This window comes from Haliaeetus albicilla, chromosome 18, assembly GCF_947461875.1.
Source record: "Haliaeetus albicilla chromosome 18, bHalAlb1.1, whole genome shotgun sequence".
Taxonomy (NCBI): domain Eukaryota; kingdom Metazoa; phylum Chordata; class Aves; order Accipitriformes; family Accipitridae; genus Haliaeetus; species Haliaeetus albicilla.
In genome coordinates, this window is record NC_091500.1 from 2024202 (window position 1) to 2042763 (window position 18562).

The 18562-nt window shown below is 41.1% G+C and overlaps 1 protein-coding gene across 1 annotated transcript in view; it reads right to left on the bottom strand.

The window, feature by feature from the left end:
* ELP3 (elongator acetyltransferase complex subunit 3) overlaps positions 1-18562 on the bottom strand; it is a 90794-nt gene that overhangs the window by 58187 nt on the left and 14045 nt on the right. Inside the window, exon 8 of the mRNA XM_069805501.1 lies at positions 291-452. Coding sequence (XP_069661602.1) covers positions 291-452 — 162 coding nt within the window. The remainder of the gene's footprint in view (positions 1-290; positions 453-18562) is intronic.

Genomic DNA, 18562 nt, shown 5'->3' on the forward strand with positions numbered 1-18562 from the left:
ATACAGGAATAGAATATGAGTTTAAAATAAAACATCACAAATAACTCCATCTTCTCAAGACATGGTCTACACAATATCACAAAAAAAAAATAATCCATGAAGCCACTGCAGTTTATTAGTTCTTCTTAACAGATGTATGGGCACACAAGCAAGGAAATGAGCTAAAAGTTTCAACGTTCAATGTTAAATGGGTGTTCAAGCAAACAGGTCAAGACACACTACTCAAGAGTATTCCAGAAAGCATACAGTGAGCAGCCACGCTCAGCTTCGCACTGAAGCTTTCTTCTCACCTGTTGGTGTCCCTGGCCACATCCTCATACACGCTCTGCACTCCGATCTCCAGCCTCGTACAGCCGTAGGATAACATGTCACTTAAATGCCGCTTCAGGCAGTAATCTGGTCTGGTCTCTATTGTTATCCCAACGCATTTTGTCAGGCTTCGTTCTGAATACCTGCAAAAAAAGTCCCCTATTAAAACTGTGAAGGTGTCACAGGGTAACATCAGAAGAGTTTCCAACACCTTCCAGGTGACAGTTTCTGTGTCCCTACCAGAATCAAAATCCAGGTTAAAACCCTCAAATATCCCAGCAGCCAGGGTGCCCTCAACCTTATGGCAATGCACAGATGAAACAATACACAAATATGCACACTAATGAAAGTCTGCGGTTTGCTTTGTATGAAAAAGAACTGGGCTGTGGCAGCTTCGTGGGGCTTTTTTAAACCGTACTTGTTAGGAAGATGCTCCTAGACCAAACTAAGCCTTCAGTACTCATTGTCTGGAAACGAAGCCTGGGCAAAAGGGAAAGTCAGAGTAGGCAATGAGAATCTTGTTTAGTTTGGGGGACAAACCAAAGGCAGTCTGAGCACTTGCTCCCATTCAGACACTGATGATAACACAGGACCTCACATCAGGGAAAGTTTGGTACAGTCAGTATATTTTCATTTGCTTCCCACGGCATACAGATAAATTGCAGGGATTGCAACAAGATCCAGCTTCATTCTCACAAGAAAACATACAAGACTGTCCATGAAAAATTCCACAAATCACTTCCCTTTGTGAGCAAGCAGCATGCTCGCAACTTCATTGAAGTCTAATGCTGAATTGAAATTCATTGTTACCCTTTCCCCCCCTCCTCTCCCATTTATCACTGCATGTCTAACAAAGGCTAATTATTCCAGCTAGCAGAAAAATCCACTACTGATGACAAATGGTAAGATACTGACCTACGAGAGAGTAAAACAAAAGAAAAAAAGGAATCCAAAGCAGCCTTGAACCAAAGTTCACAAAAGGAAACCATTAATCAACATAATCTCCAACACTACCAGCAAGGATAATATTCCTTTCCATAAAGGAATCACTTCACTTGACCGTCTTTCCTGCAGAATATGGTGGTTGTGTAACAGAGGACTGCAGCACAAGAGAAAAGATTTACAGCAGGAAGAAGGAAACTTCTTTTGAAACCATTTGAAACTGCAGAGATAATCTGGATAATTCCCCAACCAGGGTGTGGGCAGGATTAACAGCCACTGTTTGAGAAGAATATCGGTCTCTTTAATGGTCCCAAATGATGAAGGTCTCAGTATTAATATTAAATGTTGCTGAAAAGAGGACACCTTGAGTAAGAGAAAGATGTTATGCTGATACCTGAAAGAATACTGCACACCAAAATCACAAGGATGACTAACTTCAGCTATTTATTAGGTGTTCTATGAAGATTCATCATCTGATTTCCAGCTCTGGATAGCTGGAAACTTCTGAATCAAAGTAGAACTCCAGAGCCTGCCTCAGAGCATGATGGAGGTCCAGTCTGACCAAAAACCACACACACACACACATCCCCCAGCCCCCTCCCCACCAAAAAAACCCAGCAAAAACCCCAAGCAGGTTCAGACTCACAAGCAAAAATATTAACTCCCTTCAAACTGTTAAAGCCTAAGATACATAAAGACCAAGATATTTGGGGGATAGACTGCAATGGCTGTCAAAATAAGCATCTTACAACCTCCCCACCACCACCAAAACCCATGTAAAACATTTCAGAGTTTGCGGCTCACTAATCTGACAGACTAACAGAACAATTGTTTATCACGTCAGGGAAAACATTGTGAACGTGTGATTCATTAACATCAGACTGAATAACACCCACTTTTGAAGATGTGATTTGCAAGAATTAAAAGAGAAATTTTAGCTAAGGGGAAGGAGGGGGGGAAGTCACCAGATAATTCACTCGTCATGCCAGAAGGTACATGCTCATATTAAGCACCTGCAATCAGGCTAGAAATACTGAAAGGAGACAAAAATAACTGTATCCCCACCCCCCCAAGCAAATTTATGGCCAAGATATAAAATGCTGAATATTATGAACACCAATAGACCCTAAACTATAACATCTGCTAAGGGCACCTACAGGATTTCAGTATGGTGTAATGGCTAGTAAAATTGTCTTGCCCAACTCTATGCTGAAAAGAGAAGTGTGTCTTAATGATAACCAGAAAACCTAAAACAAATAAAGTAACAAAGATGGCATTTTCAAGGAAAGTCACAAACCTCATCAAATCACCATCTTCTCTAAGAAACAGATATTTTCAACCCAAGCCACAAGTCCTCCAGCTCTCCCCAGCAGTCCCAAAGACTTGTGGGGAGCAAACAGAGTGCAGTCTCATACTCTACTTTCTCAACGTAAAATAAAAGCTTGAATCAAAGTGGTCCATATTTAATAAAGACTAGAGATTCCTTTCAACTAATGGGAAAAAGAGAAAGAAGTGTGTGATAGTCAACCTTCCATGGAAGACGATTCTGGCAACACATCTCCCATTGGTTCCTGAATAAAGAAATTTGACTAATCTTCTGTTTTTTCTCAACTTTCGAACTTTAAACACCATTTGGATATTTAACATTTTTCCTATTTGCAAAATAAGCAAGTTTATCTCATTTGAAACCTAATACTAAATCTAAGGACAGGTACAAATTGTAAGGTTACAAGTTAATAAGCCAAACGCAGAGTATCAGAAGCAGACATGAATTAAAAGCCTTACTAGATCTAAATAACTGTCATTTTATGGAAGGAGTTATCAAAAAGTACCCATAAAAGCTGTACCAATTATTATTATGCAGCAAAAAGCTGCATAATAAAACTAAGTTAAAAATTTATTTAAAAAAAAAATCTGTCAGTGTTTAACATTTAGTTTCAACATTTTCCTGTGCATGTCCAGCACCTCCTTCGCTGACCGAGTCAATGGTGAGCTGTAAGAGAGAGCTTGGAGACCTGAAAAGGGCAGGAAATACTACATAAAAGGTTCTCTCCTAAACACTGGATTTGCATCAAGACAGACACTGATTTTTTTTTTTTTTTTTTTTTTAAATCAAATTGGTAAGATATCTTATTTTAAAGCACAGTCAGGACCTGAGACAGATATTTACCGGCCAGCAGAAAAAAAGACAAACTGATGTATGCTGAAGAGTAACACTTTAAGTGGAGAAAGCTCTTGGATTTTTTTTTTTTTTTTAATTTTTAAAGTAGTAACATCTTTGAAATCTGTTCCCTATTTGCAGATCAAGTCATAGATTATTTTTTTTTATTACCATTATTAATCAGTGACTTACGTAACAACTTATAGTAGATCATCTATTTCAAGACTGACTTTGCTTCTCCTACATCTACTTTCAGTACCCAGGTTTCATCATAACTGCCCACTGGAAACATGGTTTCCTGCATTTCTAGCAGATTGGGTAGGCACATTTTTGCCCTTGCAAATCCGTGCCGAATCCCCCTGGCCACCTTCCTGACCATGGAAGCAGCTTCCACAAAGACATGCTCCACAATGTTCTCAGGGACCAAGGCGAGGCTTATCAGCCTGTAGGTCTCCTTCTCACCCTCTTGAAGACAGACACGACATTTCCAGTCACTTGGGACCTCTTGGTTGTCATGACCGCTCTAATGTGAGATGGAGCTGCCTCACCCATCCTCTTCCACAGAGACCTGCATGCCTCCAATTTGCCAGTGGTGCCCAATGCAATCCTCTACCATGGGTGCTACCTCTCACCCCAAATGATCACCTAGCAATAGTGGATCTTGCACATAAAGACCAAGGCAAAGAAACACTGCAAACCTCAGTCTTTTCCTGTGTCCTTCCATCACAGAGTTGCCTGCTTCATCCAGCAGCAGATCCACATTTTCTTTTGTCTCATTTGCTGACAACGTACCTATGGAAGTCCTTCTTGTTGCTCTGTAATCCCCTGGAGTTTCAGCTCCAGCTGAACTTTCCTAACGTGCCCTCTGCCTGCCTGTATCCCTCCTGGGTATCCCATACCTCTTTTCACCTTCTGCACACAGTCCTTTTTTCATGTTTGAGCTCCATCAGGACTTCCCCAATAAACAGTGAAGCAAAGCTGGTGACCTGTTGTGCCTGCTTGGTTTCCTGCACATCAGCATGCCCTGTCTCTGCAATTTGAAGAGGTTGTCCTGGAAGATCAGCTAAGCTTACCTGGGCTTATTCACCCTTCAGAGCATTCTCCCATGGGATCCTGCTTTTTGGTTCCCTGGAAAGTTTTGAGTCTGTTATCCTGAATTCTGATGTCTTGATTCTGCTACTCACATCCCTTGGGATCTTAAGCTCTAACATCTCAGAGTCATTGCAGCCAAGACCACATCCCTCCCTCAACCAGCTCTTTGCTAGTAGCAGATCCAGGAAAGCACCTCTCCTAGGCACTGGATGAGCCACCTATTTCAAAATATCATCATAATGTACTCCAGAAATCTCCAATTAGTTGTGTTCCACCATGTTGCCCTTCTAGCAGGTATCAGGGTGTCAGACTAGATTCAAGGAGTTTTGTATATTATTCATTAAGTGCATATATTCTAATGCTTACATCATTTTCATACCTTTTCTTAGCACTATCTCCAGTTTTAAGCATTTCTCTCGTTGCCTTTGATACCAAAAACAGCCACAGAACTTTGCAGACACACCAGTACTATATCCAGATGGAATATGATTTGCCTATTCCTGTCCAATTTTCCACTATTTATACAGTCAAGGGTAATTTGGCTGCTGAATCATATAGAAAGCTCACGATAATGCGACTTAACTCCTAAATATTTTCTAGATATTTCGCTGCTTCTCAGAATAGAATCCTGCACCATTCCTAGAAAAACAGCTTTACATTTTCCCATAATAAAGTACACAGCTTGCTTGTATACAACTTACTATGGAATACAGATTTATCCCTTATTTGCCCATCTCCAATATTGATAGCTCCTGCCAACCCTCAGAAATTACTATTTTAACATAAGTATTAAACAGAAGGCCCAGAGGCAAAAACAACAGAATCCTATTAGAAACCATTCAGGTCAATGACAATAATTTTCTGCTATGCCTGTTTTGAAAACCAATGTAATGGGTAACATGTTGTTCTAGTCTCTTTTTTAATGTCAAAATACCTCACTGTACCAAGTCAATTCTCTTGCAGAAGTTTATGCATATTACACTTCATTTGCTCAAAAAAACCCCGTAAGCTCACTAACAGGATACAGTGACTTATCATGATAATGGACATGATGGATTTGCCTTCACTTAATCTTTAAAAACAACAGACATCTAGCCACATATCCTACAGGAATGGCATGCTAGCCAAGAAGATGAAGAGGGAACAGTCTGTATCCAACAAGGCAGACAGCCTGAAAAGCAGGTATCTAGAGCTCTGAGAGAGTGGCTTCGGGATACTCAGACACAAGAGGTTAAGACGACCTTGATGATGACCAAGACAAGCAAAACTATTACTAACTGAAGACTAAGAAAAGCAAAATAGATACAATCCTGAGAAATTAGATGAACCCGAGTTGGAAACTCCACCCATGATGGTCTTGTATATACAAGTTCACCCGATTTCAGGTTCATTCTGGCGTTAATATTTATGATGTGCAGTTCTTCTAGAACCTGAAAGTGGAGACGGATTTTATTTTCTCAAGCAGCAACAAACATCTTCCAGTATTTCTCCTCCTTCCCTGGAACAGCCTTATTTACTATTTGTAATACAGCAGTCCTGAGGAACCCCACATAATCAAAAGAATAATCAGAAATCAAGACAAGTGTATAGCACAATATGACAGCGGGGTAATTTTAATAATGGACTGACCGCAGAGGTGAATTACACAAATAGAATAGATGTTAAGCCATACAAATGAAGTAAATGAGATACAGAGAAACATTAAGATTTCCACAGACATAGCTATTGTAAAGGCAGTTCTTTTCAGTGTGATTACAGAACTGTCTGAAATAGGAAGAAGTAAAGGAGAGATTATTAATATTAATCATTGGAGAATATTTGACTGAATTTTCAGAGAAAGCTGGTACATTAAGCAGACCTTCAAATCAGAATCTGCCTCTTAAATAAGCTCGGTTTTTTTAAGATAAAAAAGGCACCTACGTCTCCACCAGACACAGCAGTTTGACATAAAGTCTCAAATCCTTTCGCACTTAGAGAAAAAACAGACAGCACAGTTCTGGCATAAAACAACTAATTTAATAAAGCCTCTACTCGCTCTCGATTAAACTTTGGTCTACAGACAAAGTCTCGTCAACTAAGAGACCTGAACATCAAAGACTCAATTATTTACAATCCATACTACAGCAGCTTCCAGACTCCATGGTTAGGATCAGAGTGGCAGGATGCCAGACGACACAGAAAGACTTGCCTCATCCCAGCAAGCTCACTAAAGATAAACTATAAGAATAAAGCAGGTGAGTTCACACAGTGCATATACAGCACATTAATCACACACCTTTAAACCATCTATCTGTTTTACATGTTTCAGAGTAGAAGAGTACATAAAGAGGAGGTAAACCAAGAGGCAAAAGAGCAGAGAAAGGCACAAGCAGCTGCAGAAGCTCAAAGGCAGCATCAAAGAGAACCAATCACCAAGAGCAAGAAGTGTTTAGGTGTACCTGTCTATGTGGAAAGAAAGGAAGGGTCTAGAACAACTCATCCAACCCAACAGTCCCCAAAAACTTGTCTGCAGGACATTCCAGCATTACTTCAAAAGCCAAAGAAAACCTTCTTAAAAGGTGAAGATGGAATAAATTATGAAGATGCTTGTATTACTTGATCACCATTGTTGCTAATGGATTATCCCACGGCAGCAATTTCCACAAAATGTGGTGCTCTGTACTCATACGCATCGCAATGAGTGGTAACAGCTTAGTTGGCTAGGGGAAGGCACTGCTGCTCATCTACCCTTAGCCTATCCCCAAGAAAAAAACCACAAAACCCCCCAGAAAACTTGCAAACCTGCCTTAGAAGAGGTGCTTAAGAGTCTTTTGGAAAGAGGCAAGTATTGGAGGGCTGGGTGGGAAAATCAAGAATTTTAATCAGCGACCAACGGAGTCCTCAGCAGAGGTTCCTGGCCTTACCTTTGTGAACGACAAAGATTGTGAACATCTAGCATCTCAAACAAGCCTAACATCTTGGAAAAAACCCCAACGTTCTTGTGCCCTTGACTACAAGGTTGTAACACAATTAGAGTTTTTCAAGACAGACAATGATGTCTATACACGTGGAATTAAGACAAAGTGACACCATTGGTTTCTGAAGAGGAAACGGCCAATGTAATACACAAGTATCTTATTTACCACATCCTCACCTACTACTTAAGTGACCTCCTTTTTCTTGATCTGTAATAGCTCTGCTTTATCACAATGCCAATCTCTGAAACACAGCTAGCAATAATTAGTTCAGTGCCTACAATTTCCTACTAGTAAACAGAACAGGTGGCATCTTACTCATCTGACATGTTTCAAAAGTTGCATGTTTGATGACTGCCCAGAGCAGGTACTTCTGAAAGCTCAAATACCAGTTATTTGGCTTTATACTGCTCCGTTTTTATTACAACCTTTCAGTGTTTTCTTTATCACCACTACCAGGAATACGACAGACTGCTTTGGTTTCTTAGCAGCATCAGTTTCCCAAGGTTCAGCTTTCAAATACTGAAAAACTTACAGTTACTTAAAATACAGTTATTTTTTGACTAAAATATAATTTTCCAATTTTGATAAATTTATACCTGCTAAAAGGTAAATGAGAACAAATCCTTTTTTTTTTTTCCCATGAAATGCCATTAACACATAAGTCATACATAATTATGCTCCCTCCTGCTGTGTCACTTGGTGTTAGAAATCCAGGATAGGACCTGTATTCAAAATAGTATCCATTCTGAAGCAAAAAAACCCTTCACACTTACCAGTCTTCTGTCCTTAATTTGTTTACCAAGTTGTAACCACAATGAATGGATCTGACATCTGAAAATCCTCCGAAGAAAAAGCACAGCACGAGCAGAAGCGGCACAGTTATGTTAACACACTTCAGGCCTAATCAAACTAGGGCTATTTGCATGGACTAATTAAACGCCTGGCTGTAACGACAAGGAGGTAATGATGTTGGCTATAGAGGGAAGGGGGTGGGAGGGTTGTTTGGTTTATTTTTATATCATTCACAGCTTTCATAGAGCAACGTCATGGAGAGGAGCTCTGGGCAAGGAGGCTGTAGCTTTGCTGGAGGGAGCCTGCCATTCACGACAGCCAGGATGGAGCCGTGCACAAGAGTTGCTCTGCTCTTACCATGCTGGGCTAATAAATGCACAATTATTTCAAAAGCCATAATCACTGCCTCTTCTCAGGGGACATCTGAGCGGGGCCTGAAAAGCTTGTCTTAGCTCAGGAGGCAAAAGAAGGACACCGAACAGAAAACCCTGACAGGACCTTCTAACACTGCAAGCTTATTTTCTAAGCTCCCATCCATCAAGTTCAAGGCAAGAGCAATACAGATAATGTTTTTTTTCAGCAGCAAATTATTAGCAAGCTGTAACTGAAAACACCAGGATGAATAAGCATATGCTAGAGTGAAATATTTCAAACAAGAAAAACGCATATGTATGGCTCTAACAGGAGCTGAGTTGCAACCTCTTTTTTACCCACCTCTGTCAAAACCAAAGGTTGAGGGGGGGGTAAAAGCTAAAACAAGGCTAATATAGGCAAGAGAGAGCTTATCTCCTCCTCCCTTATCTTAGCTCTCGGCCTCTCTCAAACCTGTCCCAGTGAGCACAGCCAAATTACACTCTTGGAGAGCAAAGTCTTCACGTTTCTCCCAGAACAGAAGCATTAACACGAGCTACCGGCTTCCTCGCAGCGAGGCTTAGGGAGACCCGAGTCTCTGAACTGTTTTCAGATGGCAGCTGGAGTGCCACTAACAAGCTGACCTGGTCTGGAGGTGGAACAAGGAACCTGCAAGCTCCAGGAACACACAAACATTATCTTGGGTAAGTCCAAAGGTCTGTTTAGCCTGATATCCCATCCACCCATGGCTGTTGCAGATGCTTAGAGTGGATAGAACAGTAGCAGCAGGGCAAGCTGCAGTGGTATTTTCCTTGAATACTCTCACAGTTGCCAATTATTTCCTCTTCATGGATTCCCTGAGTCAGAGGTGATGTCTTCAGCAGTAGTAGGTGTCTTGTGGACTTAGCAGCTCTCACTGAGTATTTTTCCTATGAAGGTGTTTGGTCACCCCTCAGTCTACCTATGTACCGCACAAAGAAGTACCTTCTTTGTATTTAATTCCCATTTCATCTGATAGCCCTAGTTCTTGTGGCGTAGGCGATAATCATCGTTTATCCTTTTTTTGTCTTTTCCATGCCACTCAGGATTTCATAGATCTCTATTATATCATTCTGAAATATTTTTTCCACGGGATCATTTTCCTTCTCTCCTCCCTTATTTTTAAAAAGAGCTGAACATGGGTTCAAGCTGTGAAGGCACTGCTGAATTACACAGCAGAATAACAGTATTTCCCAGTTTGGTCTCTATTCCCTTCATTATAATTCCTCACACTGAGTCGGTCTTTTAATAAATATCAAGCATCAAGCCTGTGTTTCTCACAGTTATCAATTATAACTTTAAAATCTTGTTCCTGAGTGGCATTAGCCAACTTGAAGATCATTGTTCTGTAGTAAAATGAGGAAAAATCGTTCTTATGCAATTTGATCTATATCTACACTAATTTTTACCTGCTCCTTCACCACCAACCCAGTATGGTCAAGACCACCTATTCCAGCACAGACTCGCTGGAACACCGCTAATGACTTTCCTCTGTTGTGTAAACTGATCATTTAGTCTTCTAATATCTTTCAATTATTTATGCATGCAAAGCCTTCACTCTTATTCCCACCATCTTTAAAGAGGTTTTGGTGAAGGACCTAATTTTTGGAAATCCAGGTAGAGTTACACGTTTGTCCAATGCTTCAAAGAAAACTACAACCTAGATGCTTCACTGAAACTTCAGCCCATTTCAAGTAGCCAGAGGAAAGGAGTTCCCCCGTCATAAGATGAAAACGTGTACTATGGAAACAAGAACTCTCTATATTCATTCTCACAGAGGGATGTGGTTTCAAACTGTTATCCTAATAAAGACAATTGAGGTCCAACACTTCAGCAAAACACAGCTTTTTCCCCAAGATGTCTGAAAGAAGAAAATACATAAAGTGCTTGTAAAATGTCCACTTCATAAGCTCATACCCAATCTGTTAGATGAGGAGGGTACACACTTTCCTTCACCATGAGCCAGACACTTTAAATTTCAGACTAATATATGAATGCCAGTAAAAAACCCAACTATCCATCTTCTACGTGGAAGACACAGCTAGTCCAACACACCATGCTGATCGTTCCAGCTTGGGTTTTCAGCAGCCGAGACAAGCAAATCAATGAACCACACATGGATGAAATGATACATTGGTTGCCTATGCATTCGACCAGTTCTAAAACTCCTGTCCTTGCTTCCAGGATGTTGTACAGACTTTTTATCTCCTTTAATTACCACTGATAGTATTTGAAAATGACAGCCAAAGAAAAGAAGCCATGAACATCATCCTGAAAGACTTGATAAAACTGCAAAAACGAAGAAGTGGTTCAGATGACCAGAAGCTTGAAGGCACTATGAAGCTCTGGGCTTGCTACAAAAGAGGGTAAGATTTCCTGTGCCAAACAGCAGCTCCTCTTCTACTTAAGAAAATAAAATAGTTTACAAGTAATTACATGGCCTCCCAGGCTACCAAAACCACAGAGGTCACTTCTGAAGTGGGAAAAAGGCCCATGCATGAAGGTTATCAACCCCAAACAGTATTATTTTCAAAACCATTTGTCAGTCTAGGGTGCAGGAGAAAAGCTTGGGAAAAAGATATGCTCACCACAATGACAGAAAATTGGAGACACTTTAAGCTATGAAGTTTTAGAAAGAATCAAATGCATTTCTCAGTAACAACTTGGGAACTTCTGTCCAGTAATCAGGATAAACACTAAATACATAGTCCTACTCTTTGCTTTAAGCATCAGTTCTGGGCAGCACGGTGGCCTTAACCCAGTATTTCAATATAAATGGTATTTCAAGGGGAGAAAAGCAGACGGCTGTAGGCTGCGTTTGGTTAGTATTTCATTTTGGTCAATTTTGCCTTTCTGATATCTTTTCACCAAGCAATATAAAATTTAAAAAGAAGTAGCTCTTAGTCCCATCTCAGCCATCCCTTATGTGGATTCCAGTACAATTTTATTTGACCTTTAATTAAATTCCACCTCTACCAGGCAATCGATATCAGCTATTCCCACAGGACAGGTTTTACTCTACATCCCTTTCTCTTTTTATCAAAGTGTACAGAAGCAGATAACACATCCCATGAACAACAAACCATGTCACCACAGTGGCACTAAAGTGCAAGCAGCCCGTCAGCCTGCTACATACACTGAAAAAAAAGACAGTTACAAAACTTGCAGGAGGAGATGCCCAAGATTTGTCCTTGATTTCTCACATCTTTGCTGTGCAATTTAGTTCAGGGAAACTTGAAAGAACAACAATTTAAATGTCTGTTGCCAAATCAATATGATCAACGATTAGGTCATAATTATATAGACAGTTTACCACAGAATAGTCAATATGTAGTTATAGATGCAGGCTAAAAAGGGATTTGGGGGAAAAAAAAATCCTTACATCTAAAGCTATGAAAGAAATGACACGACGGTCTCTTTTATTAAATCTAAACTGAAGTTCAAGGTTTTCTTGCTACAGTTGATGAGACAGACTGCACTAGGTAAGACTTACATGTATTAAAAAAATCTAGTTCCAATTTCAGTTCTGATATTGACTCACTGTGGCCTAGGGAAAGTTGCATATTCTTAGTAACAACCACTTCCTAGCTGTTATTGAGGAAAATAACCACTTCTGCCGCTGCGGTACTGCATATAGTTCCAACAACTCAATGCCCTAAAAGCTATTGTTGCATAAAGACAGTGTCCAGTAAAGTCCTTGCTTTGTAGTTTCTGCATCTACCTAAACAGAATTCATCTCGCCCCCATCTGATACGCCGATATAAAAATTTAGCTTGAGGAAGGAAAAACAGCTTAATTGCTGCTTTGAGGAAACGAAGAAATTGTATCAATAAAATTATAAACAGAGCTAATAAAAAGCAGTCATCAGCCAAAACTACCAGTGAAAAGCTATGGTTTAGCTCATCTTGTTCTTTTGCCAAAGCAACTCTCTCACCTATAAAGCTGCAAATATCATCTCTCTCAAAGAAAGTGCTACAAAAACACACGCGCTCGTTTTCTCTGCGCTTGTAAAACCACACGTTCCGAAGAGGCTTGCTGCAGTAGACTACAAGAACCGATGGTGCCATTTCCCCAGCTCCATTTGCCATCCACTGTAGCTCCAACTAAGGTGCCAACAGCTACTCAACTTTTAATGGTGATTGAGCTTATTGCTCTGGAAAAGTATTTCAGCTTTTAGCTGCTACAGTAGCTTAAAGCTGCATACTCCCTAGGCACAGACATCCCTCACAACTCCAGTGAAGACATGTTGGTCCCAAGGAGCAAGCTCCTGCTACGGAGTGAAGTCAAACGTTTCCTATTACGGCTACAACCCCCTGCGAATGGCACAACCTGGCTTACGACAAGACAAATACACCAGAGAGGAGACAGAAAAAGAATATGACCAAAGAAGAGTGACCACTTGGGTCTTCCTAGAGGTGGGGAAAAGCAGAGACCTGGAAAGGAGAATGGGACCAAGAATCAATGCTGGAAGAAATAGGACTATCTTGCAAAAAGCTACGCCGCATCAAAAACCAGCATGAGCTCAAGGAGTCAGAAGTCAGAGATGAAGAAGGAAACACCTCCTGCCCAAGCCTGCAATGGAGACAAGACTCTTGGTGCGAGATCCAGCTCATGGACGCAAACACCTACACTGAGCTGGGGTTCTCGTCTCCCGTGCCCCGTCAACAGAGCCCAGAGAGCGATGCAGACCCATGGGTGCCTGCTTCGGCATGAGCTGGATCCCTCTCTGGGCTCTGCTGATGACATCTCCACTGGCTGTAAGGCACTCAGTTCACATGGAAACAGCTGAACTGAGATGTCTCAACCCATAAGCTGAACCCACATCTCACCTCAGAGCTGTTAAAGGTGAATCTTATTTATATCAAAGGAAGAAAGGCCCTTCCCACTAATTTCAGAATTTTTAGAGTAGTGCACAATCTATCTTTGGAGGCGAACCAGGCAAAGGTCTTGTAGAAAGAGGGAAAAAGTAGGTAATCATATAATCCAAAACACAGACAGAGGGTGACCAAATTAAGGCGGCACAAACACCCCCAGCTCTGCCAGTTCAAAGCTTCTGAGTACTTGACTTCACAAACTGATGGCCCACGAGGAGGCACAGCGTCCCAGAACACATTAGCTGCAACACATTGCAGAAAGACGTATTTCAAAAGCAAACAGCCTCTGCTCTGCTTAGTACGGCGTTCGCAAAACAGTCACAGGAAAACCACTTCTTGACATCCTTCCATATGAAGGATGAAAATATGAAAATTAAACCTGCCTTTTTTTTTTTGCACCTACTGCACCCACCATGTTAGTAGAAAATGACTTTTCTTTCAAATCAGTTTAGCGCTGTTGAAAGGCAGTAGATCTCAGTTTACAATATCAATGAGGCAAGCACAGCACAGCCAAGGGAACTATAAGCTGCATCTCACTATTTTACCAGCCCATTTTAATTTGGGCTGGAAAGCAATCTCTGCTGAAAGAAGGAAAAAAGATGGTGCAGGTCCCACGTTAGCTCTCCAGGGCATGGGAGTATCAGTCTAGGATCGCTTGCATCCTTACGGAGCTCAAAGCAATCGCTAATGCTTGATCTTCTGCCCACTTGGAAAGTCAGAATACAACAACAACTAAGGCTATGCTTCTGTAATACACAGGATGGTGTAATACTTTCCGTGCCAGGGAGGAAATTAACCCAGAAAGCTTACTTAGTACATGCCACACCCTTTCTTCATGACATTACCTTTGGATCATCAGCACAGTTTGATCTAGAACCATATAATAACCAGGCCAGTTCATATTCATACAGGTGACCAAGCCATGAATAAAATTCCATCTCCAGTTACAATCCCAGCTGACCACTCAGATCCCATCCTAGCATTAACATTTTAGTGCAGGTCACTGGAGAACTTGTTATGCTTGCCAAATTACACACGCACAGCAGTGAAGCAGCAAAAATGAGAAAAGTATTCCCTTTGGCAGGTGTTCAGCAGTAATTTGCTGAAAATGTACAAAAAAGGCACTGAAATTCATTATTTAGCTTTGACAATGTCATGACCGCTACGGCCATCATCCTTTCCACCAGCATAGGATAAAATACAGATCAATAGCATTTACAAATATTGCTAAATTTGGTGTAGCTCAAATTTCTGTTATGAATAAACACTACCACCTCGTACACATTTGACAAAGATGTGTCTGGTTCCAGCATTCACCTTGGAAAACCTGAAGTCACATAATATCATATGTGCTGTTGCACATGCACAGAAAAACGTGGGTATGGCTTCCTCATATCTACCTTCCCCAGTCATCTACATTCAGTCACAAATGTGAATATTTTACATGCAGGAGAAAATGCTGCGGAAATACTGAACAGGACAGATAACTGGATAGGCAATCGCTTTCTGTAGCTGCAGGATGAAAAAAGATGAAAAGCTACCCATAACAAGATTAGGATCTGATGAAATGACTTTCACTTCTACATCTTCCAAATAACACACACTTCAGCAGCTAGAAGTTGAGTCTTGCAATAGAAAATAAGCAATGCAAAAGTAACAGGATGCCAACAAAGGCCAGCCAGCTTTGGGGTAAATTTCCTCAAATTCTGCAAGCTGGAAAGATGTTCTCCATACTGAAGGCATTTAGGGGTAAACACTGGGCAACAAACAGGTTTTAATGGCAATCATGGCTTTTGCACCATGGAAGAGTCACATCCAAAGCTGGAAACAAAGAAAATCTGCCTGCTTCTCCAGAAGGTTAGGAACTAGTCTCCAAATCTCTGGGAACAAAAGGAAATTTAGGCAGAATCTCTGTTGTAAATGATCTGGCGCTAAAACAATAGCCAGTTATCTCCCGCCGGGCACTGAAAAAAATCACTGCCTAGTCAGATGTCCTGAGGGATTTGACAGACAAGCTCTGATGGATACCGCCACAGCAATTTGCAGTGTTGCTGCCTCCTGTTACTCACTTCCTTCTCTGCCAGAAGCGGCTGCCTGCACCAGCAGGGATGCAGAACCGGGTAAGTACCCACACACCTCCACTGCCCAAATTACTGCTAGAATAGGAGCTTAAGCCAGCAATTACAGCAGTTTGAGCTGGAGCTGCTAGAGCTTCAAGAGCCTACCTGTCACAGTACCTACTCATTACAGCAAGTCAAGAGGTGAGATATGACTCTCAAATTCTGGCAATTTGTAGCTGGGCAATTTAACAGGCTGGGCTTCCCACAGCCAAAGAAGTAGCATATCTTCTTAAATCACTATCCGTTCTAGATTACATTAATTTGCCACAGGATGAACTCTGGCACCTGAAGGGTGGACGACTATGTTTAGCTGCCTGTTTTGGAAGTGGTAACCTCAAGCAGAGGGTCAAGGTAGATAAAAGGAGAACAGTAACCTCTTAAATTGCCCCAGCATGAATCACTGGAGCTAGTGAGTCAAAGCCCTCGGTTATTTTCGCTAGGACTCAGAAAGCACAATTAAGATACATTAGTGTTAACAAGCAACCATATGTCAATTGAGCCATCTGAACTGTAGGAGAGCATCTTCTTTGCCTATACTAACTGCAAGGTAAAGCATGTTTGCTTAAACCTCTTTCCCCGAGATTCACAGTACACTAGAATTTCCCACAAGCAGGGCCAGTGAAACACATACAAAAGCCAGCTGCGACAGCACAGGCATAAGGTGCCCACTTGTCACCCCATGTAACTTCATTGCGGGTCTGTGCCCTAGAAGTCAAGCAACCAGGCTAAATCTTGGTAGAAGTACAGCACCAGCAGCAGCAAGACTAGACTTACCTGCAGAAATCTAGATCTTCTAACAAAACTCCTGAAGTCTTATTTGGGAAATCTAAAACAGACTTCAACTTTGTTTTCAAAGTGTGACCTTTTCAATGGAGGTTTATTCCTCACTATTGAAATCAAAATTGGGAGTTGCTTAGTTGTCAACCTTCACAATCACTGTACTTCTTGTGGAGAAACTGCAGCTTCTATTAGAAGAACTACTGATACATGAGACCTAATGTATTTAAGAAAAGAATATAACAACCTTTCTAGAAAGCACATCATCTGATAACCACACAAACCCCATTTTTCATGGCTTGCTCTGGTCTGGCGTGTTCAAGAAGAGTGATTTCCAGCTGGGTTTTAAAAGGCATCAGGAGCTCCACATATCAAACCAACTGCTCCTGAAACTGCCAGTGCTTGGGGTTTTTTTTTTTCTTCCTCAGATGGGTTAAGAGGTCTTAAACTGGACACACAATAATCCAGCCCTAAGCAGTTGTTATTTAAAACCCATGTTTAGAACAAAGGCTCTAAAGTAGCTGGATCTATCTGCTTACCACTTGCCAAAAGATCAGTAAGGCTTTTGGGATACCTAAAGGAAATTTCCTTGTGCATAATGAAAACATTTGTGGCAGCGGGAAGCACTGCTGCCTGCTCACCAGCTCAGCAGAAGACACAGCCAATGGTGGAAACACAAAAGGACACTTGGCAAAAGCAATCGATGACAAGCCTAAAAAAAAGGCAGTCTCATGGCATTGCCCGGTATTAGGAGCTGCAATTTCTCCACAAGGAATCAAACGCAGCTGACAATACTCACTTCTGCAAGTTCTGGGCTTCAGCGCATGATGCAAGTGGAAAGTGAGTCTTTTAAGAGACTAGTGACTGATGAGTAGATGTAAAGGGGAACTAGTCTTGGGTAACGGAGCTATTATGGAAATAGTTATTATGTCTGCTGTACACCTGAATACTGTCACATGAATATCAGGTACACAAGATACTCGAATAGCAGAACATCAGGTTCCAGCAATTTTAACCCCTTCTTACTTTGTCATTAACAATGTGATTTATGACCAGATTGAACATCAGACAACACATGATACTGTTAAAATAAAAATTTAAAAATAATTTCTGTGCATTTTTAAATACACTAAGAGAAGCCAGGCTCGATGCTGCCATCCAAGGAGCTGCACAGGCACATAGCCTAAGGGGACCGACCTTTCTGACACCTGCCTTTCCCAACACAGGCAAGTTCTCCTTTGGCCTCTTTCACCAATTAAAAGTCAGATCCTGGCTCAGAGAAGAGGTGCTCAGCCCCTGGAGTTAAGTGGTGAGTCATGGTGGCAGTTAAATATGCCCAGCACCTCTAATGACTCACAGGTCAGGTGAGAGGAGCAAAATGATGGGGAGCAGCAATTCTCATTTGCATGTGTATTTTACACCTTCTTGGTTCATTGTCCTCAGGAAAAGAGCAAAAGCAGCCACAATCAACATTTCAGCTTGATGGGAACAACTCCCAGAGAAAGATGTATTTCTCTAGTGTACAAAATGAAAAAATCTGTCTTATAGTGATTTTTTAGCAGTAATTACAAATCTCCTCCTAAAGAAGGGAAGCTTATCACCAAGTCCACAACCTTGCTTGATAGGCATCCAGAACTGCACTGAAATCTCCTAAGTGGTGTTCTCAGCAGATAAAAATTAAAACTTCTCAGTCGTGTTGCACACTCTCTACAAAACAAAGATCCCCTCTGGCTCTGCTATTCTTTACTCATTCCTTGGCCGACTTATTTCTCAAGCATACCAAAGCACCTCAAGCAAAGACTTCTGTCTGAATAGTCTAAAAAGTGTTTACTACCTCAGTAGGGAGGTGCTACAGAAACATTAAACACCAGCAACACTTTCTCAGGGAATTAATTTCCTTCCTCCACTCACAACAGTTGCTATGAAAGCCTAGCAGTTTCTCTGTTTATCTTTTTTAAAAATCACACTTTTGGTTGGTGAGTTCATGTATGTAAATACAGTCACTTCTACACTTGTGTCCTGTTCACGTATCCATAAAAACCAAAATCTTAACTCACTTTAGGTCAACTCACACAAAAAGGATCTCCTACCACTTTATAAATATAAGTATAAAGGGAGTTCTTCACACCCAAGTCAGCTGCCCAGTTA